At 35.7% G+C, this 22,999-nt stretch overlaps 1 protein-coding gene across 13 annotated transcripts in view; it reads left to right on the top strand.

The window, feature by feature from the left end:
* Positions 1–22,999, top strand: part of KCNIP4 (potassium voltage-gated channel interacting protein 4) — a 441,759-nt gene that overhangs the window by 322,241 nt on the left and 96,519 nt on the right. The window contains exons 3-4 of one of the 13 annotated variants that reach the window (XM_074822248.1): positions 21,388–21,459; positions 22,836–22,926. The exons of 8 other annotated variants lie outside the window; for them this stretch is intronic. Coding sequence is in view for 1 of the 5 variants with exons in the window: in XM_074822245.1 (XP_074678346.1) it covers positions 8,683–8,794 (112 nt within the window). In the remaining 4 variants the exon portion in view is untranslated. Of the gene's footprint in view, positions 1–8,295; positions 8,795–13,358; positions 13,471–21,387; positions 21,460–22,835; positions 22,927–22,999 lie in introns of those variants that run through there. 4 more of the 13 variants (XM_074822245.1, XM_074822252.1, XM_074822254.1 and 1 more) reach the window with 4 other exon arrangements.

Below are 22,999 nucleotides of genomic sequence, written 5' to 3'. Positions count from 1 at the left end.
TAGCCTTGCTTTTACTTACTTCAGTGATAAGGCATTATAAGTTCATTGCTCCCTTCAGGGTTTGGTTTCATACTGCTGCTGCTTTCCAGAGTGATTGAACAGCAAAATTGCTGGAGCAGAAAATTTTTCATTGTGTTACATAGATCTTCAAATATCATTGTAGGTTCCTATGTTGGGCTAGGGATGTGTCTATTGTGGATTTTGAATATATCCGGGTAGGCAGACTTCACAGCCTCTCTGGGCAACCTGTGCCAGTGTTTGGTCACCTTCACAGTAAAAAAGTGTTTCCTGATGTTGAGAGGGAATCTCCTGTGTTTCAGTTTGTGCCCATTGTGTCTGGTCCTGCCTCTGGGCAGCACTGAGAAGACCCTGGCTCCGTTCTCTAAGCACTCTCCCTTCAGTTATTGATATACATTGATGAGATCCCCCTTGGGCCTTCTCCAGCCTGAACAGTCCCAGCTCTTAGTCTTTCCTCATAGGAAGAATGCTCCAGTCCCTTAGACATCTTTGTTGGCCCTTTGCTGGACTCTGTATGGTATGTCCGTCTCCTTTGTATTGGGAACTGGGCACAGTAATCCAGGTGTGGCCTCATCTGATGAGGCATCTTTTTTGTCAGTAATAAATAAAAAAATAAACAATGACACGCTTCAGAAGCTGTTAATAAATGAAGCAATAATATATAAACAGATGCTATGGACTAATTCAGAATATTGCATAATTCTGAATGGTAACCACATGTTGCAGATCTGTAGTCAAATCTGTGCATATGTTATATATAGTCTGAGTCTTATTATATACATCTGAGTCTTATTATATACACACACGATCATGATTACGGGGTTTTTTTTATGTTTCTTGAATGTGCTGCAGCCATGTAATATGGGTTAATTTATTGTAGCTCATCTTTGTAGGACAGATACACTCATCTTTTAACAAGTACATCAAATGTAGAAATACGTCAGCCACTTCAGACTTCATTTATAATACTTTCCTGTTGCTATGGAAGAATATAGTGCTTCACCTTTATAAAAGCCAAGGAGAGAAATAGAACATTTATGATACGTGGTTTATTTCATATCAGAGAAAGACAGGTGCATCACAAGAAAAGAGTTGCATAGTAACAATGTTCTTATGATCATGTTTCATAACACATTTTTTTCTTTAGTTGCTAACCATTTGTTGAACCACAGGGAGCCAGACACACCAGTTTTGAAATAGAGGTGTTGCACAGGATAGGCTGAGGATTTTAAATTGATAGATGGTTGGTTTGAAGGTTGGGATGGTGAATATTCCTATTCATTACTAGAGTGTTAGTTTTTATTACTAGCATACATGGTTCATTTGTTTTCTCATTCATCACAGCAGAAAGCATTTGTCCCTTTCTTTAGGAATTCATCTGAGGTCATCTAACTGCATAATCCATAAAAACATAACTTCCTAGATGTATAGGTGAGCGTAAGTGGATATATTCATAATTTGGCTAACAGAAAATGATTGAGTATGGAGCTGTGAATACTGCTGCTCTGTCCCATCATTTCTACCAGCTGGATCTGTAGGCCTCCCAGTAGTTTCTTGTTTGCATATATAAAATGATTGATAATGGTGTCCTCTTGCTTCAATGTATAGTTGCAAAAATAGTAGTGGAAGAAGAAAATCAGCAGGTCAGACACTGTGTTCTTTCCAAATGTGAAAAGACTGAAGAAGAGGAGGGTCATGCCAGAAAAAAAATTATGTGTTGTTAAAAGCAGGAAAAGCACATCTTATATGTAATGTTAGTCAGAGGAAGGTAGATCAAAGATTTACTCACATAATACTTCAAAAGGGGTGAGAATTGAAGATGTACAGGTGAGGCACGCCTTGGGCTTGAGCTTTTTTAAAAGTACGTTTTGCACTCCTGATCAAGTAGTTCAACATCCAGAGAAACAATAATCATTTAATTTTAGAGCCAATCTACAGCAAGTTTTTTTTGGGAAAGTTTACTTTTACTGATGATTCTCTGCTGGTTAGCTTAACCCAGTCTGAGCTTTCTGATAACAAAACTGTATTATAGATAATAAAGTATTGGGTTTAACCGGCTCCTAGTAGTTCCATTATACTGCAGTTCTCCTGCGTAGACATACATTTATGCTTACAAATTTGGTAGTGGCAATTCCTGCTGCTGCAAGATCGAGTATGATTTAATATAAAAAGAAAAACATGTCTCTAGGCTGAAGATATAGTCGCATAATTTAGAGATAATTCAATTTGTCAAACAAGCCAGTGGGCTTTGCAGTAAAACAAACCAGAATTTGATTACTTACTATTACTAAATGTAATTTAACCTTGTTTAGGAAAGAGATAGCCTCTCTGTAATGCTTTGCTAAAGCTTAATAAATTAAAAGGCTAATATTACTCCCATGGCCATGCTGTTTAACTTACAATCCACTTGCATACCAGCTATTTTAAGCATAATTGTATAACATGCTATATCAGTTAATTTTATAGAAAAATGAAACCACCTGTAGCTGTTATGTCATGGGGGAGTTGGTAATAGTTGTCTTGTGGGATTCTTTTCAACTCTTGTTTTCAGATCAGTAATGGCAGCAGTCCTTTGATTTAGATCAAAGCAAGAACAAAAGCTTCTTAGGAGCAAGTGAGAGTCTGAAGGTGAATATGAAGAGGAAAAAAAGTAATAAAAATCCCATACCATAGCCTAGAACCAGACTACTAAAATGAGGAAAACAGCTATAGCTGCAATATTATTTTAGTGTTCTTTACTTCTGAGACCAAACTTTCAGAAGCTTACATATCGTGTTTTCTCCCTTGATTACCAATGAATTGTATCTTGCCTGTACAGGTATTGAATTTGTTCCTTCTCAGCCTATATTCACTTATAGTCATTAAAGATCTAGGGCACTTAGTGTAAATATTAAAGATGATATATGAAACCTGATAAATTTAGTTTTGGTCAATTGCACTCTACCTAGCTCTTCTAACTGGTGAAAGTTTCCCTGCAGTTTGGGTTGGATAAGTAATCTCCTAGTGCAATATTGTGCTTTTCAGTAGCTGCAGCACTGACGAGACGAACAAAGTGATTCCATACATTAATCTCATTTTGCTAAACATTTTATGAAAATTACATGATGTTCTGTGATTAGCTGTAGCAGCCTATGCAGGAGGTGTTGCATTAAAAAAATATGAATTCTTTTACCCTGAGAATAATTTTTGAAAGGATATGTGTAAATTAATTGCTTCTCCTGGTTCTTGAAATGCTTTCTAGTGGACATATTTTTTTTTTGCAGATCTAAGATAGAAACTTTTCAGTGTAGAAAACTGTAGATTATTGCCTGTGAACAGATTTCTTACTGGCTGATAGGAGAATTAAGTTCATTATCCACAATATAACTTTCCTAATAATCTCAGATCTGACATGAACAAGAAGCTGAAGATTAGCAGTTCATCTGACCTGTATGTAGGTGCCTTTTCTGTGTTTATTTGACAATTTCTTTCTCTTCTGGCTGACTGACATTTCCCTCTGGAAAAAGAGAGTACAGAAAGAAGGGCAGCTAATTAATACTTCCAAATTTTGTTTCTATTTCTAACTCATCAGCACTTTCCCTTTTTAGCTATGTTGGGGGAAAATATCAAATAGAGTCTAATGAACTATTATTGCTAGCCAGTTAAGACTTTTCTTCCCCCCTGTAAATTAGTTACAACACTGGGCAGATTACTTAGGAAAGCAGTATAATTCAAGTCAATTAATGAATAATAACACATCCTTGCCTTGAAAACTGTTCAATTTTGATCAGCCCCATTCTGCATTAGATAGCAGCAAATCCAGAATATCTGCACAGAAGATAAATTAAAATTATAAGTAGAAGAGATTTCTCTTTGAGAAAAGCCTGAAAAGACCTATACTGTTTACAAGCAGAAGTTAAAAACAAAATATAGTGGAAAGACATAAAACACTTCAATGTATTTGGGATCAGGTACGCGTTCATATTTCTCTACTTCCATGTACAAAAGTCAGAAGAAATTGAAAAGAGGAAGAGTTTATAAACTGCAGAGAAAACTTCTTGTAAGCATTAAAATAAAAATAAAAGAACAAGTAAAATAAAAATTCTTTATGAAAACTAAAGCGATTAAAAGATAAATAAACGCCTCATTTTACTGTGCTAATTACTGTGACAGGTTATAGTTAAAAACTTAAGAGTTTACTGAAATTAACTGGTTTACCAATGTATATAAAAGAAATACGATAATACCAGATAATTTTGAAAGAACTGTGTAATCATATAAAATTATAGGGAAATTTATACCCTAATACACTAATCATAGAATTATTATTTAGCTATTTTTAGGATTTCAAAACAGTTTGTTCCTTAATTGTTCAATTCATAGCATCCTACATGTTACTCTCAAGCATTTGCTATTTGTGATGTGTTAAATTAGGTGGAATATTGTTTTGAAATGGCAGATCTTTTCTGCTTTTAGTCAACTTCGAAATTATTAAAACTCAATTTCCCATATCTAAGCTTTATAAATAATATTTCTGAGTATTTTTGTCTTCTTCCAAGAAGTAGGGGAAAATTGTAGGTATTCTACAAGCGTCCAGCAGTCAGAACCAAAATTTACTTAGTACATAATACGCTGTCATCTTTGAGGTGTCTTTTTTATATATTAAATATATGCATTATTATGCATTCTATACATAAATCATTCTATTTACAATGGTTAGAGTAGCCAGTAATTACTTGGGATTGCTTGTGGAAAAATGTAAGGACTCTAGAATGGGATTGTTCTTGTTGACTCTGCTAATTTTTGCAGATCTACTCAGTCCAGTTCAGAATTCACTTAGGGTCTGTGCTTCTAGAGATAAGATGTATCTCCCATGGCACTTCAACACAGGTTTTTCTTGTCTGTTTACTTAGGAGAGAAAAACTTCTACTTCTTTTTATGCTTGCACAGCTAATTACTAGGGGGAAGGAGCTGGCAGGATCAGGTCCACAGCCATGAACTCCTCACTCCATCCTTTGAGGAGCACCATGCCATGCCATGCATCCACACCTGCCACGGCCTTACGCGGTAGCATATACTCCCCTTACTTTGTGGAGGGACAGATCAGCCTAAAGCTGTATTTTTGCGTGCATGTTTATTGCTAAAGGAGTGCTCTGAATTAGAGTTTAGTACTGACATGGTTATGCTTTCCCATAATTAACGATTCAGCAAGCCCATAGGGTGATAGCACCCAAATTTCCAGCAAACAATGAAGGTTCTGCTTCAGATCTTTGGGGAGAGGAATTTACGGCCAGTGGAAGATGCACTGTTTATAGGGGATAGCTTCCTAACAACGCTAACACTTTTTTTTTCCCATGCAACCTACTGGAGAATCAAGAAAGTTTGTGCAAATTTAAATATATTACTAAATCACCACCAGAATGCCTTGCAATGTCAAAAATGAAAGCAGGAATTAGGGAAAGACAACAAGCCAGAGCAATGCTTGGATATTGCAAGCCATCAGCCTCTGGTTTCAGTGCTTCATGTAATGGATGATGTTTTCTTTTGTATCCTGAGGGTAGCATTGATGAAAAATTCCTTTTCTTTGAACAGCTTTTAAAATTTGCTTGTAGTGTCAATACAGGCTCCCCATAAGGATGTGTCACAGAAATACTTATTCTGAAATAATTGAACAAAATACAAAGTGAGAGAGAGAAATTACACTTGACTGTGAATTTAGGAAGGAATCAGAATACAAAGAAATACCCTATATATAACTGAATTTTGTTATCTCCTTGTTCAAGATTGATTTCATTTTCAAATGCTTTGAGGCATGGAATTTTTATGATTGAACCACTTCCAGAAGTATTCACCTCTGTAAGTGACACTGTTGTTTGAATCTGTTGCATGGTGTATTAAGGGAAACATTTCATACATCACTTCCTTTTCCTTTCCACATAGTTTCTTATCCTTTGTGCTTTACTTCTCAGAGCTAAGACTTGGAGATTCACAAAGTCTGTGTGTGATACCCCTAACTTAGAGAACTATGATGAGAAACAACAGGAAAAGTCTTACTTTTTTTAAGAAGGTAGTCTTTGAAGTCAGTAATCAATGACATTAATTCAACTGGATGTTCTCAGGTTAATTTTTTTTCTTTAAAAGTTCTGTAATTCTCCTGCTATGCAGGTAGAACTGACCCCTAAAGCTCATCAAATTCATAATCTCTGACCCTTTCATTTTTCAGAAGGGATCCAGGTCTCTCTGATTGTGTGAAAGCAGAAAACAAAACACTGGTTATGGTTGGGACCACTTCTCGCTGGGTGGCTTTCTGCAGGTGGGTTAGCACATTCAGTGGTGGAGTAGAAGGGCCTCTGCTCCCAAGAGTGGACAACTCAGCAGAAGGTAGCCTGGACCTATTGCATGAAAGGAGGATGTAGACTGACAGATTTCTCCATTTTAATAGCTTCCCTGGTGCTGTTTATTAACGACAAATAAGACTGCTTTCACTGTTATAGTCCGATTGTTTGCATTATATTAGGTTTATTGTTTCTGTAATGCCTGTAAAACAAGATGGGTCAAAGTTCCAATCTTGGGATCACATTAAGCCTTGAAATATCATGAACATTTGGCCATGCTTTATCATTTGAGAAAAAGAAGAAAAAGTTGAGGGGAAAAAAAAAAAAAAGGAATAAACTCAAGGGGAAAGTGGAAGTCAGAGATGAGAATGTGTTAAGATGAACACGTCAGAGCCTTAAAAGAAGATGATGATACAGAGTAACTAGAAATTGAAAAAAGGAAAGAAAATGTTAATTTTCTTTTAAAAGGAATAGAACTTAACATGGCAATATATTGAATAATTATTTTACAATATGAGGCAAAGGTAATGATGTATTTGGAAGGTGCAAATGTGAGATAGTGATATTTGGTCTGATTTACTTTTATTCTGCTTTCCTCTTAGGCACCATTTTAGCTCTACAGGTTAATAGGGAAAGGAACTGACATTCAGATTGAAACCATACATAAATAATACAGAACTCGTGACATTCTAGTATTAAATACCCAGAAGAGCAAAACCAAAGAATATTGTTGCTTATATATTGCCTAGTTATAACATAAAATTAACTGAAGTACATATGATTTTTCGAACAAAAAAAAATGTGTAGATTCTAGAGTTCTCCCTCTATGCAAAAATCTGTGACTCTGGTTAGTTATTGTAATTCAATACAGACAGCTTTCAAAGACAAACAAAAAAAAGCAGATAGTAAATTGTACTTTACATTATTCTTTCTCTACCTGGTAAACCATGAACAATAGATTGTTACTGTTACACTTTTTTATTATGCCAATTTAAAAATATAATGACTTTCTGAACAAAAGTAAAAGTTTCTAAGCTTCTTGAAAGTTAATGAAAATTGTTTCTAACGGAAAGAGTTAAGCAGCCGAAGATGAGTGGTCAATATCGAACATCGTTTATAAGATTGATTTTGGTGCTAGATTAGGTGTTTCTTTAGTAGTATGTCTAAAATTTTTCTGAAACTTCCCTTCACTTTATTTTAGTGCCTTGTATACCAGTGGACCGGATTTAATAAAATTATTAGGATGGGCACAAGAATAAGCGTGTAGGCCTAACCTTATAATATTTATGCATGTGTTGCATAAATATTCTTCGGAGCCTATTCTTCACACTGGGCATCCTCTTGGTAATTGTATTAATAAACACAGGACAGTTAGTTTTGTACAGACTATCCAATAAATCATCTGGGATCATAAGCCTCTTTTCTTTTTTCCCTGATGCATAGCCTGGGCAATATCTTCCCAGGAGCTGTGGAAAATGCCTAATTCCCATTCATATATATCAGAGTTTGGGGTTCAGCACTTACAGGTTCACGTCCTTAGATGGAAAAGCACTGTTTGTATTTCTCAGTCAATAAATAATACATTCTTCCTGCATACGGAACGGGGTTTGGGCAGTGCATGTCTCCTTGACAGCACTATATTTTGCTAGCTGGAGGCACTGATCGTGCTGATGTGTATTTCTTTAATTTCCATTCTCATTTCCACTGAAGATTCTAATTAGATTCTGGTGATGCTTAAGAGGAGGAAAGGACAGTGTTTCTCTGATTATTCTTTCTAATGCAGAGGGCAGTAGTTTTCTGATGTGCAGCATGTAGCACATGTGAAAACAGATGTCTGTCTTTAGCAAACTGTCATTTGTCCAACTTAACAAAAACCGTGCTAAGAGAAGCTGGGGAAGGGCTGTGAAGCTGGGGGAGAATCACAAAGCCTGGGTCTGGAAGCGCTGAAGTGCAGAGTGCAGACAGCAGCGTGCTCCCTCGTGCAAGTTTCCAGGGAGCGTTTCTTCTTGGCACTGACAGCCAAGTCTTCAGCTCCGACACAGATGTTTCTCCATCAGCTCTGAAGTAATGCTGCTCACCAGATACAATGTCATACCCAGGGGTTCGTGGTCCACCTCAGCCTTCTAAGAGGACTCGCTACTGATGAAATCAAATGCTTAGAGAAGCATGAGATGTGATGCTTTATCTAATATTTTATCTCAGCTGGAGTGGCTGGTGAATCGCCACAGCTCAGTACAGCGCTGCTGTACACCACTGCAACTTTCTTCAAAGCAAACTCTTGGTAAAATCCTCTAATTTCCCTCTGATTGCAAACTGGTGTGAAGACTGGAATGATTTGCCTGTTGGAAGAATGTTGACTCTCGAGTGGGAGTCGGAGGGACTGCAAACAGTGGGTATTGTTGTGATTATATTTGCATCTCTGAAGCTGCTTCATTTGCTGGGACTGATTGATTTTTCAGAAGGTAAAGTGGTCACTTGCAGTTTGTGCTCTTTGTAGGTGTGGTGTCTGATCGGCTAAAATACACTTAGGGAGCATCAGGTATAAAAGCTTTGAAATAAAAAGGCTTGGAAAGTGAAAATAACATTCAGACTAAAAATCCTGGTTTGCTTCTGCTGGTTTTACTTTGTTATTGTAAAACAGAGGTAGATGCTAGCGTAATATTTGTATTTTACAATGAATTGCCAAGTGTCTGTGTGTGGATGTTTATTAGAAAGACTGAAAACTGAACATAATGCCTGTCAGTTGCCTTTGAAAGCTATTCACTGCCACAAAACTTGATAGATTAAGTGGATCTTAGTTCAGTTCATGTTTTTAACATGCTTCGCTCTTCTGATTTATGATGCAATTCGGGTTTTATTCTGTATCAGTATTTATGTGTTAAAAACCTGTTTCATAGATAAATGCAAAACACTTACTAGAGAGTAAGCTTTAGGATATAGTCTGCTTGACAGCTTTCAAAGAAAAAGCATAGATGCCAACATTAAATGTGGGTATTTTAAATATATATAATGAATATATGTTTTAAAATTCCTTTTTTTTTTCTCTCAGATTTCTCTCTGCTCTCTACTATATGGGTCATATCGTTTCATCTACTCTCAAAGAGGGCTTCGCGTTAATTTCAGTAGGATTTTTATTTCCATACAAAGTGATATTTTTCACATTTTATAGAAATAAACTATTACAGATCAGTTATCAATGAGATCTTTTGATGTCAAATTTTCAACACTTTAACAAAATGTCTCGTGTAGACTGTTGTAGTAAACAAAAGCTATTCACTCACTGAAGCCCTGGCTCAGAAAATACTGCTTTCGTCAGTATGTTTGTACATGTGAACACAAACCAGTCCTTTTTGATGTGCAACTGCTTTCAGTCAGAATCATACAGCCAAGGAGAGCCCTCCAGTTTTCTGAAACATTAACTTTTCATCATGGAATAGGATCTTTGATGGATGTAGAGTCACATCATCACCTCATAAAATTGTTCAGCTGATAAAATGTGAAATATTTAACACAGCACTTTTATAGTTCCTGAACTATTGAAATAAATCATCCTTAGAACTGTTTGTGGTGAGAATTTATAATATTTGCCGTGTTACTATATAATGCATCGGTTATGGAATTGTAAAATTACTTTTCAAATTCAAAACAAATGAGTAATTTTTCTCTCATAACAGTGCTCACTTCTGGGGTTTTTTTATGCTCTGGATGTCTAGCATTTTTAAGATCTAAAAAATCCTCTTACTAGATATGTGTTAGCTTCAACTTTATAACACATGGTAACAGGAAAAAATGTTAAAATACAATATTGGCTTTTTAGCAGATGTACAGTTACATCCCTTTCTTGATGTCTCACAGTATGATATGGCTATTAAGTCTGTGGGAAAGTGTTTCATGTATTTTCAACTATATTAAATCACCTTTTAAAAAAAATCCCCCTGGTAGAAATTATACTGATTTTAATATAAATAGTATCAGGATGATATATCAATTAGAGTGTAACTTTTTGTCTTAGTTCTTATGGTATTTCCTCACATGGTAATGTCATAATTTCACTAAAATTACCTAGCAACATAAAACTGATCTCTAAATGTAAAAAGATTAAGCATTATAAATTATAGTGGATATATTTGTAACATCCACAGTGTGCATAGCTCTAGTGACCTCGGGGAGTTTCCAGTTCCCATAAGGCTGATCTGTGCTATTTAATTCTTCCATGTTTGGGTACTGCCATTACTATTAAACAAGAATTCTACCCCAAATGATTAAGGAATATTTTACAGGATATTCAGAACTAATGTTTTGTTGTTCTTCTACTGAATGCAAGGACAGGTTTTCTGTTGATATACAAGGAGGACCATATTTGAATGTCCAGTGTTGACCCTGAAACCAAAATAAGCAGTGAGCCCTCCCTAACTACCCCATGGAAGGCAGGGCATGAGCCATATACTGAAACAAATCTGTTCCCATAGCTGGGCTTTCTGATGCCTTAACATGTGTTTCTTAATATCCCTGATATATTGACTTATTTTAAAAATATCACTGAAAGATAGGGCAGCATGCTTGTCCGGATGTTTGCCAATACAGGACAGAGAAGACAGCTAAATGACAAATCCTTAGTTTGTTACAACTCCACTGATTTTGATGAGGTTGTGATGATGCATTATGGCAGTTTTAACCAGCAGAGCGACTTGTCTAAGCCCAAACCAAGAGTCAGCCACAGAAATGGGAGCAGAACTAAAGTCATCCACAAAAGCATCATGGGCTGAGTAATTGGAGTGTTTCCTTCCTTCCAGTTCACTTTTCCTCTCTGTCCACAAGAATGTGGAGGTAGCTTCAGTTTCATTACTCCTTAATCTGTTTGTACTGTGAAAATGCAACATCTTGTTTATTGTTTATTTTTATAGTAACTTATAATGAGATATAAAATACCCTAGATGTTGTATTCCAGGCACTTTCAGTATTATTTTTAAAAAGAACAAAGATAAAACAATAGTACACTTGCAGAAAAATTTCTTCTTTAACACATCTACTGGAAGTGTTCTACCCAGTACAGCTTCTTTGCCATGCACAGTCATCTCTCCTGCAAAAACGGACTTTGAATTGAACAAGCAGGAAGATGGGTCACTCACTGTGCTGTGATGGACAACCACACTCCTTTACTTTACATAACAAAGGAGTTAATGGTGAGGAAGAGCTTGACTTGCCCACATTCCTCCATGGGAAAGTAGGAGAATCTAGGCAATATGTTTAGTTTTATTACAATGTTCAACATTTGTCAGGAAAGAGAACCTGATTTGATGCCATGTCCCAGACTAGGAACTATATTCTTCTGCTTCATCCATCCTCCACTTTCCAGTAAGCAGGAAAGAGAGACTAGAATGAGGAGAAAACTGGCTTTACTGGAGCCAGCGAGCTATTTCAGTTAGGACAGAATTGAATCAATACCACTTTTACTAGAAGAGAATGAAACTCCCTCTCCTTCCATTACTTTGAAAGTGGTTTGACACTGATCAATATCTTCCCTCCAGCTTCCTTGACTGAGACTTTTGCTGCTGGGCAGCTTCCCTCCAAAGCTTTTGTTTTGTTACTCAGCTGGAAGGGGAGGAGAGGAGAGCGATCAGAACTGAAACAAAGGATCAGAGCAGTACAATAGCAGCACCAGATTAAATTCATCCACCGGGAACTTGGAGGAGAGAGACTGGCAAAATGAAGGATACACTTTGCATTTCTGTGTCCAGAATATCTGTCAAGTGGTAGCTATATGGAGACGTTATGTAAATATGTGTGAGCAACTTTGTAAACATCAGGGGACTGCATAAATCAGTCTTTAAAAGGACAGACTGTGCCTCTTCATTCATTATGCATTGATTGTTTTGAAGTATAACACCTCATGCAGAAGTGGTTTTCTTTTTCTTCTGAATGTAATCAACCAGTGTTGCAAACTATTCTAGAGCCTGCTATTCTTCCCCTTTTCCTTCCACTAATTTCTAAGTTTCCACAACTTTCAAATGCCTATTCATTTGTAAATTTTATGTCTGATATATGAATGTCCCATGAACTCAAAATCGCTTTGCTAGTAGGACCCACTGGTCCCTACATGTTTTTTCAACTCAATAGGTCATCAAGGATATGTAGGAATATTTGATCCTTAGTTTATCTTACTGTAATGCAAAGCAAAGAGCAGTTCACTTACAGTTATCAATAAACATATTTAGCTGTAAAGTCAGCCTTGAGAGTAAATAGAGTAATTTGTTGCATTGGCTAGAATTTGGAAATTGGGGAAGGGGAGTATTTTCTTTAAATAGAGGTAGTTTTACTGTCTTAGGATATATCTGCTATGTGCAGGTACAGAAATAACATTTTTTTTTTTCTTTCTACTCTAATTTGAATGGTCAGAAGCCACCTCCAGTCCAGAAGTTATGTTAGTGCATTTGAGTTGATTTGTTCTGTCACACTAACACACTGAAATGTGGCCTCTTTTGTAGCTGGGATACTTAAAAGCACAGAGAGGATAAGGTTAGGTCTGTCTGCAACCATCTCTGTTAACATGTTGGTTACCCGTATGGTTTACCAAAAACATCAATGTTTAAAATACTGTCTCAAGTGCAGTATGAGTTTCCCACTTAGAAAATGAATGATATGGGAAAGACATATTGCTGACAAATTCTCTATTGCTTTGTACTTTTCTAAGAAAAAGAACCTGAAAAAGCAAGTTTTCTGCTTGTCTACATGTGGCTGATAAGTTATTGGAAATTGGATGTCCTACCCATGTACTGGTGACTGTGCTACAAGCCCAGGTTCCTGCAGACTCTCAGTCTCCTGTATCACGTCTCTCAGCCAAATGGGGTGCAATGTAGCATAACTCCACAATAAACAAAAAGATAAGGAATATATCACACAGCAGTACGTGTCTGCTTGCCTTTTCTCAGCAGCTGCTTGTAACACTGGATTAGGATCTATCAATAAGCTGTTCAGTTTTCACATGGTGAAATGTCCACTTCTTGCTTGTCTTTTTTTCTTCTCCAGAGATACTTGTGGGATTGAGGGAACTACTTTCTTCTGAGTAAACCAGCATCACCTGCCTCAAAAAATTCTGTTCATGGATGCTGATATCCCAGTGCCAATTCATGTTATCAAGGTATATAATAGTGTGAGGTTTCCTGTGATCATCAGTGAATCTTTCACACTAGAAATGACAACCAATAATCCCTTCGACATCAAATATATTAGCGCCTGTGCACATAGACTGTTTATTTGCTGAATGTGGCTAGGTGAAAGGTGTTAAGATTCAAACATTACCTTTCCAGAAGCATAATAATTCCCCTCAAAGGTGAACAAAGTAGATTACCTTTTTTCTTTGCGTGTTTCCTGAACTCTTGTTGTAAATCTCAAGAGAGATTCTGGATTCAAGGTCACTATAGGAAAGCCAGTCTATAGAAGCATCTAGAGAAGCACAGCAGAGAACAGTTACTTCAGACCAAGTACAAGTCTGCATTAAGTCCTGCTTTAAATCCAATCTCAAATTGATATAAAAATTGAGATGTGAATTTCAGTATGCTCATCTATAAAGGGATGTCTTCTTGGACATGTATGTTTCTGTATGCTTATGTTGGGTGCAGGACAGACTGAAACTTACTGAAACTTGTAACCATCTGTTATAGCTAGCTCAGGGTTGTTGAAGATGCTCTATTTATTCCTCACCTTCCCTCAAAAACTAGGCTCTTCCAGGCTTGGGAGCATGATTTTGGGAAGCACCATCTTGACTAACCTTCTTATGTAAGAAGATTGTAATCTTAGTGTAACTATATTGAAACTGAAGATTTTCTTTTGTTTTGCTTTTACTTTAGTGTCTTTCCTACCTGAATAAGATGCACAAATGACATATGAGTGTAAAGTAATATGCTTGATAAAGAAGAGTAAAAATCATTCTTTCATGTCAAAATCAGGGAAATCATGCATCAACCTAAACATTTGCTTTTACCAAACTATGAATTAAAAAGGACAATTTACTTAAGAATTTTAAGGAAGGCCTTACTGATTTATTGAGATCTTTTCATTAACTACTTTCCATGGACTTCTCCAGGGGTTTTTTTTAACATCCAGAACATTTGGATCACTGAGGAATAGGACATTTTAGATCCATACCAGTCTGAATTCAAAATTTAGATACTGGCTGTGTGAAAAGTGGAGAGAAATATTTCAGATGACATCAAAATACTGGTAGAAACCAGGGACACTTCTGTAAGGACAACTTATGTGCTGTCTCTTCACATGAGAGTTCACAGAAGGATCAGGTATTATGAATTTTCTGGACTGCTTAGATAAAACATTTCTTTTTAGTATGCACTCACCCACTGTACTAAAACTTTACTCTCTGGCTCAGGATCGCACAGTATATTTGCATCCTAACTTGGGGAGGGCTGCTTTTGGCCACACAGCTCTGAGAGAACCCTTCTCCTCAATCATCGGATCCTTCACCTAGACTTTTAGCTTCTTAGTCTTGATTTTTTTTTTTTTCAAGAAAATGTTCTTAGCGATAGTCATTTTAGCCTGAGCGATTGACTATTTGCAAGTAAGAAGGCTAGTTTCTTCTTGTATTCATCTTTCTGAAGATATAGTTACTTTTGAGATTCATTTGAAGTTTTTTCAAGAGATGCTGAGTATTTATCTTCAGCAGATCATTCATCCATAGATATCTGGGTTTTTACCACTTTTGCCTCCATGTTAGATCAGATGCCTCTTTCTCAGGACCATTTTACTGTCATTGTTCAAGTACTTTATGAATGCCTGTGTTGAGTATGAAAACATTTGAGGGAAAAATGGAATAAAATACATTTGAATTAGCACTCAGAGAAGAAAAAGAGAGTACTACCTTTTATCAGGATGTACTACATTTATGAACTGTGACCAACCCTCCATCATACTATTACAGAATACTAAAATAAATGTAATAAGAAAAAAGATGAAATCAGAAGATGAAGGAACACTCACACAGAAAACAGTCAGTATTCAATCATGACGGCCATTGCTGGCCAGAATTAGATATCTTTTGAAAAGGAAGGAGGTATTTTCTCCCAGAATATAGAGACAAATATCCAAAATAAAGGTATGTAACATGTATTTGATAGCTGTAGCAAAGTCTGCATCTAACCAGTGTGCATCCCATATCATGGATGCCAGGAGTTTCGCAAAGAATGCCCTGCTTAGGCATTTCCCCTCTGCACTCTGCCACTGCTTCAGTCTCAGGCTGCTTTTAAAATGTAGCTCACATAAAGTAACTAATTTTAAAATGACAGAGATACTCGGTATGACAAAGTACACTTCTGAAAAATACCTACCCTTGGTCAGTTGAGTATAGGTGAGGAGAGAAAAGCATTGCCTAGTCACTAATGTACTTTAGGGCTGAGAATCTGGAAGGCTTTACCATTAGAATATGGTATTTGCAAAGACATAAATAATCATTGCCTAAAGTCACATTATAGAACAAGATTAAATATGTGCAATGATGGAATGACTGAATTAAAAAAACCCATCCATAATAGCGCACTGATGTAGAAATCATGTAGTAACCTTCGGTCTCTTGACTTCTTAAATTATTTGTTCCATGTCTGATGCAGTTTTTGACCAGAATTCTTTGATATTAATGAGACATGGGAGATACTCAGTGAATTTTGTAGGAATTTATGTATCTGATTACGTGCAGACCAGTATGAAACATCAAGATTTACAAAGCAGTTGAATCTGTACCATGTAATGTGAAAATAATAACATAATTTAAAGACATTATGCTATAATTTCATTGTTTAGTATGCATTTTAGCTCATAATAAAAATTCTTAAGGAATTACCTTTGGGAAAAAATGCAAAAGCAGCCATAAATCTAGTTCTGCAGTCTCATCTGGACACTTAATGCTGTATAACTGCTTCATGTTACTATAGCAGTATTAAAGAAGCACAAATAGACTGTTCCATTAATAGAAATGTAATACGCCCTTCCAAAGTCTGTAGTCTATGAACTTTTAGAAATAGCCTAACAGTAGATTGAGTGCATGTGTGTATACATGTGTGTACATTTGTTGAAAAGAGAGAAATAATCTAAAATTAAGACTTTATGTACCTAATTTTAACACTGAGTATCTTCTAATTGTTATGGTGTCCCAAGAGGACAACTGTATAACGGAAAGTCTGACGTAGATGCAGGTAGGTCACTTTTACTGTTTGAAAAAAAAGTAATTAGTCATTACTGATCAATTCAGTATTTTTCTGTACAATATGTTACTGCTGAATAGTCTATATTTCCATATTGAAATGTCAGGCTGTTGTGCAGATTGATTATTTTATATCTGCTTGTAAGTAGATGGATGGATTCCATATGTGCATTTGCCTGATTTTTGGATATGTATATAGATGAACAGACTTTGAATATTTTGATAGACATCTGCCCATATTTTGGGTACATTTTCGGCCTTCCACTAATCACTTAAGAAAGAATGAGTTATGTCATATAAAGCAGATCATTGTTCAGACAACAGGGCTTTTGAAAGTTAGGAGGGATATTGATCAAAGTTCACTGAAATGAGTCAAACCAAAATGAAGTGCAACAGATCAGTGACTGTTTCATGGTGCTCCCAAAGGTGGTTTGTTCCTGGCAAATAAAACTGCTGGGTTTGAAGTGGGAGGGTGAAATTAGAGGAGAGAAGAGATGGTTGAAAAGTAAGAGGAAAAAAAAAGTCTAGTTTGCTTAGTGATCTATCACCATACGAATAAGTAGCAGGGTAAGGATGGCCTCAAAAAAACATTTAAAATAAAATGCAGTAATTAGGAGAGTAAATAGAAGGCTCATGAATTTCAGTGAATTGGATTTTTGTATGTCATGGGTCAATCATATCACATTTAAACATATACTGTTGTGTAAGGAGAGGAAATGTAGCCTTCTATGCTCAAAAAAAGAGTATTATATTCTCCTGTGATCTAATGGCAAACACCTTACTAAGTTGCGATTCTCCAGATACCCACAGTGACAGAAGCACTGGTTTCAGCTTAGCTATATCTGAAAAATGCAGCTATAATGTTTAACCTATGTACTAGCAGTTTGATCTATATTCTTCTTCTACTGTTAATTCTTTATATTCCTTTGTTTCTCAATAAAAGATGGAGTTCCAGATTCTACACATCATCATGAAATTTGAGATTAGGCAAACTGAGTAGATTAGCATTTGTTTTTCGAAGTTCTATTTATGAAGCAATAATCTAATTCCTTCCTCTGAGATGGCAACAGAGTATTCCGCTTGATGTGAAATATCACTCCTGGTGAATGATACCACTTTCAACAAGCAGTGGAGCAGTGGTGTTATTTACATTGAAATACTTACTGCTAGTTATTTTTTACAAGAATATGTGTGATTATTATCCTTATTAGGTAATCTGCATTCAGCCTCTCCCCATATTTCTTCTGTAGTTTGAATTGTTTATAAGGTGCTTTATTATTTATCTGTCAGATGGGTACTAATTATCAGCAACTTCAATTACATGATTAAAAGAATTGCAATTAAATAGTAAGAAAGCTGGGTTGGCATTCAGGAACCCTCATCATGGTTCCTTTTCTTTGTGACCTTAGGAAATCTAGAAAACAGTGAAAATTGTGCTAGTTAACTCACTGGCTGTTGTGAGAGTAAATAGATTAAAAGTTGTGTCATATGCTGAAGTAGTGAGGCCACATGAGTACTGAGAGACACACATCAATAGATGTCTTTCAATCTCGCTGTCAAAACTAGGAGTCCAAGTTTGAAACATGATCATGGTGAGAGATAGAATTACAAATAGCTTCAACGTGTTGAGATTTTTTTAAACAAAAAAGGCACTCTGAATCCAACCAGAAATGTATTTGCATTGGTCAATACCCAAGACTATTTTTACTATGAACAGTATATACTTTCTTGTTGAGAAAGCAGGTAGTCTCATCTCAGATTCCAATAAAAAGCTGTTGTAAAATAAATTACAGTAAGATTTTTACTGTAGCATAGTAAGTATCTTATGTTGTACTCCTATATACTTTCTTCAGTTATAAACACTTCTGTTGTGGTTTAACCACAGCCAGCAACTAAGCACCACACAGTTGCTTGCTCACCCTCCACCCAGTGGGATGAGGGAGAGAATCAGAAGTGTAAAAGTGAGAAAGCTCGTGAGTTCAGATAAAGACAGTTTAATACGTAAAGAAAAAGCTGCACACACAAATAAAGCAAAACAAGGAATTCTTCACTGCTTCCCATCAGTACGCAAGCGTTCGGCCATCTACAGAAAAGGAGGGAATACGCTCCTTTATGAGTTATATAGCACATAGAACACATATATACACATATGCAATGAAATATATGGAAAATAATTTTAGATTTCAATTTATGGTGTACAAAGTGCAAATAGATGGATTTGCAGTATTTCACAGACTGCAAATTAAAAAACAATCTTTGCTAATTTGTGTTTCCTTTGAAATATTTCAAAATACAGGCCCTGTTTCTCAACCTATTACTCACATGAATAGTCTTTTAATACAACATATTTGTAATATGAATGCACTTTTAATTTCGGCACAAGATGCTATTTTGTTATTGGAGTGTGGAGATTTTCTACAGGATTCTGTTTTCCCAAACGTAAGAAATATAATTCATTTTAATTTAAACATAAATTATAAATAATAACTCGAAGGAAATTTTTTATAGTTTAACATTGCAGATAATCTTGTTATATTTCAATAATGATGCACTGCAAATAAATGTTTCTTTGTTATATTCAATAATAAGTAATATGATTTACATTGCTAAAAAAAAAATTGTTTCCAGTTCTTCTCCCTCTGGACAATTTTTCATCCTCATTACTGAAGTCACTAAATGGAGCCCAATCAATTAACTTGCAGTAATCATTTTGGGATTGGTTTTCACCCCTGATCATCAGCTATATCAGATTTTCTGCTTGCTTTTGTCAGATGAACAAGTCTAATGCATTGTACTATATGCAGAGGTTATACTCTTTAACAGAGGTTATATGTGTCCATCACTTTATCCTTTCAGCAGAGTATTGTGCAAAAAATGGCACATTTCAAATATAGCAATCAACACAAAAGTATAGGCTGTTTTTATAAAAGCAGAGAACCTCAAAGTAATACCAATAAATGGGTGCTTCAGTGTGTACCATGAATTACCATGAATTTGTGCTTCTAACTTTTTTCCAAATGGAGATGAAATTGCTGAAAATAGTGTTATTAAAAGCTTTTATTCAGATCTCTTTTATCTGTGCCAGGTTAAAAATGTATCTCATGGATGAATGCTTGAATAGAGGCAACTGAAAAGTCATAATTAAGTCAAATCCTTAGTAGCAAATTCTTACTATTATGAATTTTACTAAATTGTGCAATTTTGTATTAGTTGTGTAACTAGAGACAGTAGTCACCACCATTCTATTGGTTATTATTTGAAGAATAAGAAAGTTTCTGCCCAAAGGCTTTACAGTTCAAGGGCTGTTTCTATTTGTACTGCTTCAGAAGCAGCCATAGAGAAGGCTGGTGACTCAGGGAGCAGCAGTCTCACTTCTAGTTTTCTGCTGCTGAGAAGGAACAAGTAGCAGCAGGTTAATATTTCTGGCAGCTCACCTTTTCTTTGCTCTGCATGGCATCCCACTCAGGGACATCTGATGGGAGAGAGAGAGAGGAGATTCAATGCAATGCTTACATGAGTAGAAAACAGGATGGGGCGGGTCTGCAACTTTTCTCCAGAGTTGAGGAGGTGACAAATGACCTAACATTTGCATGCAACAACATGCAAAGACAAGTGGAGATTTTGTGTGTGCTATATAGTTAGGTCACAGCCAGGCCCAGAGGCATTGCAATGGAAGCACATTTTGAATGCAGTTTTTAAGGAGGGCTTAGAATTATCATGGGTTAATTCATTAAGAGAGTTAAACACCTAAGGAACTGCAAGGAAGGAATCATAGCAGTGTTTGTTAAGGACCTGATGATGTTAGTCTTTTAAAAGTAGATAAGATTGAAGGACAATTACAACAGACTTCACAGGCTCAGAGCAAGCAAGCTATAGCTGTTCATTTTTGCTCTCCTACTAAATGTATGTATCTTCTACTAAATGTATCTGTGCACAGAAGGAACATGGAGGAGGGGAACTATGCTAAAAAAATTAAACTTTAGGATTTTCTGTTGTTACCATTTCCCCCGAGAAGTGTAGTGATTGTTATTTAATGTATTAGATGATAAGTGAATATTTGAAAAATAGCTGCTTTCAAATGAAGGAGCCTATACTTGGCAGTGCTGGAATATAAATGTTCTGGTTTTTAGAAGTGTTGAACTATGAGAATTGTGGCAGATTTCAGAAGAAACTTTTCTGAAAATCAGGCCACCTCAATTCAAATTCCTAGATCTTTGTGAGCTGGTTTAGACACCTACATTTGAAAATGTGGTTTAAGCACTGGTGGTTCTTCGTGTGCTATTTATCCTCAACAGAAAATCTTTTTCTTTTTTGATGTTTGTTAGGACTTTCAGGTTGTATGATCAATCTCTTCAGTGAGGTGAATCCAGGCAGGTCTAAAGCATGCCCTTGTACTTAGTTTACCTAGGTTTTGGTGGTTTGGTGTGGAGTGTAGTGGACTCAGATGGTGACAAATCTACCTGGAAACTACATTAAACTACTTCACACACAGGTTTTATAGACTTGTATTTTGAATGGTCTCCCTCATTCTTATTTCAATAAAGACCAGTCTTACCCTGCAGGTGCTAAGAAGCATTATTTAACACCAAGTGATTCACAATGTATTACTACTGTACTACATAGTTGCACATTTCTGAGAAAAAATTAACTTACTAATAGTTTTATTACTTTAATCCCATTATAATTGAATTAATAAATTAGAGCATTGCTCCTACTTTGGAATGTATTCGAGAATTGTTAAGTGAGTTCAATTCTAAAAATGAATGGAAAAAAATCCCCGTGTTGTCTCTACTTTGATATTTTAAAGATAAATAATATAATTCATATTTTCTATTCCTTTCTTTGCAGTTGTGGTCTTCTTGCAAAATATTTGTCTGAGTTGAAACCTTACTTCCTAAAATCATATAGAGGATTTTTGCTGTAAGTCTTTCTTGGCTTATTATGAAAATGAGGAAGGAAGAATAAATTAGTAAATTAGAATTAAGGTTTTGTTTATTTTCCTTTAGTGGTTATGGAGAGAAACTGAAAATGCAAACTTTTCACAGAACTGAAACTCAGGAATTCATGGGAGTGGTAGGAATGTGAATTGACAGAATATGGTAAAGTTTCACCTGATTTAATGTTTTCTGATTGTCTTATTTAATATCTGTTTTAATATTTGATAAATATTTTACATTTAAATTATGTTTTTCATTCACAAAACATGCAAGAATAGCAGAAGAAAAGAAGGAGAAAATGAAAGGAATTAATTTCAAATCTCTAGATTTGTATCCCAGATGTATTCCTTCAATATAAATTTATCCTCTATTCATCCTAGGTAGTTAGCACTTTTCAAGTTGAGACTAAGGAAGGTTTAAAAGCAGACAGAAGTACCAAACTCTCTTTAAGCTGGGTTCCAGAAAAACTCAATAGTGGGCAGTTCCTAAGGGAGAATATTTATGTGAGAACTCACCTCTTCTGAAATTTTCACCCACATCTCTCTGCCTAAATATAGTAGTAGGGTGGAAAGCTCTTTGAAAATAACCATACCAAGCTTGTACAGAAGTTAAGCCACAGAGAACTGTTTAAGACCTCAGAGTAAGTCGTAAGTTGGATGTCTGTAGTGCCTGAACTTCCTGTTCTTCTGTACAGACCTGAATTGCACTCTGAATTTTCATACAGCTGTGTATGTATATGATTCCTCTCACACATTTTTCTTTCCAATTAATAAACGTCCTGTTTCTGAATCATTGCTTTATGATGACAACAGAGAGCAACCTGAGTAATTTGTATGTATACTAATTTCATGACAATTAAAATGAGTTCCAGACTGGTATGCTTTGGGGAAATCATTAATCTTCCTTGAATTACCATATCTTTAAATGTGTAAATATCCATCAGGTACATGAAATGAATCATGTAACATGATATTTTTAACAAATTAACGGGGGCATATTCTATGAATAATGAAGAATGTAGATGTACTGCATATTTACTTTCCGTGCTATTATGATTATTTTCTTGAAATAGATGCTGGGATTTTCTAAGGAACTGTCTGGTTTTGCAGATAATTTTTTATTTTAGTTGCAGATTTCTCCTGCTCCCCAAAATGAATAGTATGTGATCATAGTTTCAGCTAGCAATCAGCTGCTTCAGCTTGTTTTGTGGAAGATCAACTGACTCTAAATGCTCAATAACTATATTCCATTGAATTTTTTGATGCTACATGTTTTAATTTGTTTCTTTAGACTCCAAAAAGTAGTAGGACATTAAAAAAATATATAGCAAAAATTAATTCAAAGTTTTGTGATTTACAGCTCTTCCTGGAAGGGACAGATTCATGAGAAAGGCTGGGCTGGGATTAACTGGAGTGATTCTCCTTCAAAATTATTATGACTTTATGATAAGGTACTGGAGTATGAAGGTGTGTAGGTGTGGTATGCAGTGGGAATGTAGTAGGCTTAAAAGAGGAAAGCAGGAC

This window comes from Strix aluco, chromosome 4 (assembly GCF_031877795.1).
Source record: "Strix aluco isolate bStrAlu1 chromosome 4, bStrAlu1.hap1, whole genome shotgun sequence".
NCBI lineage: Eukaryota > Metazoa > Chordata > Aves > Strigiformes > Strigidae > Strix > Strix aluco.
This window is presented reverse-complemented; position numbering and strand designations above follow the sequence as displayed.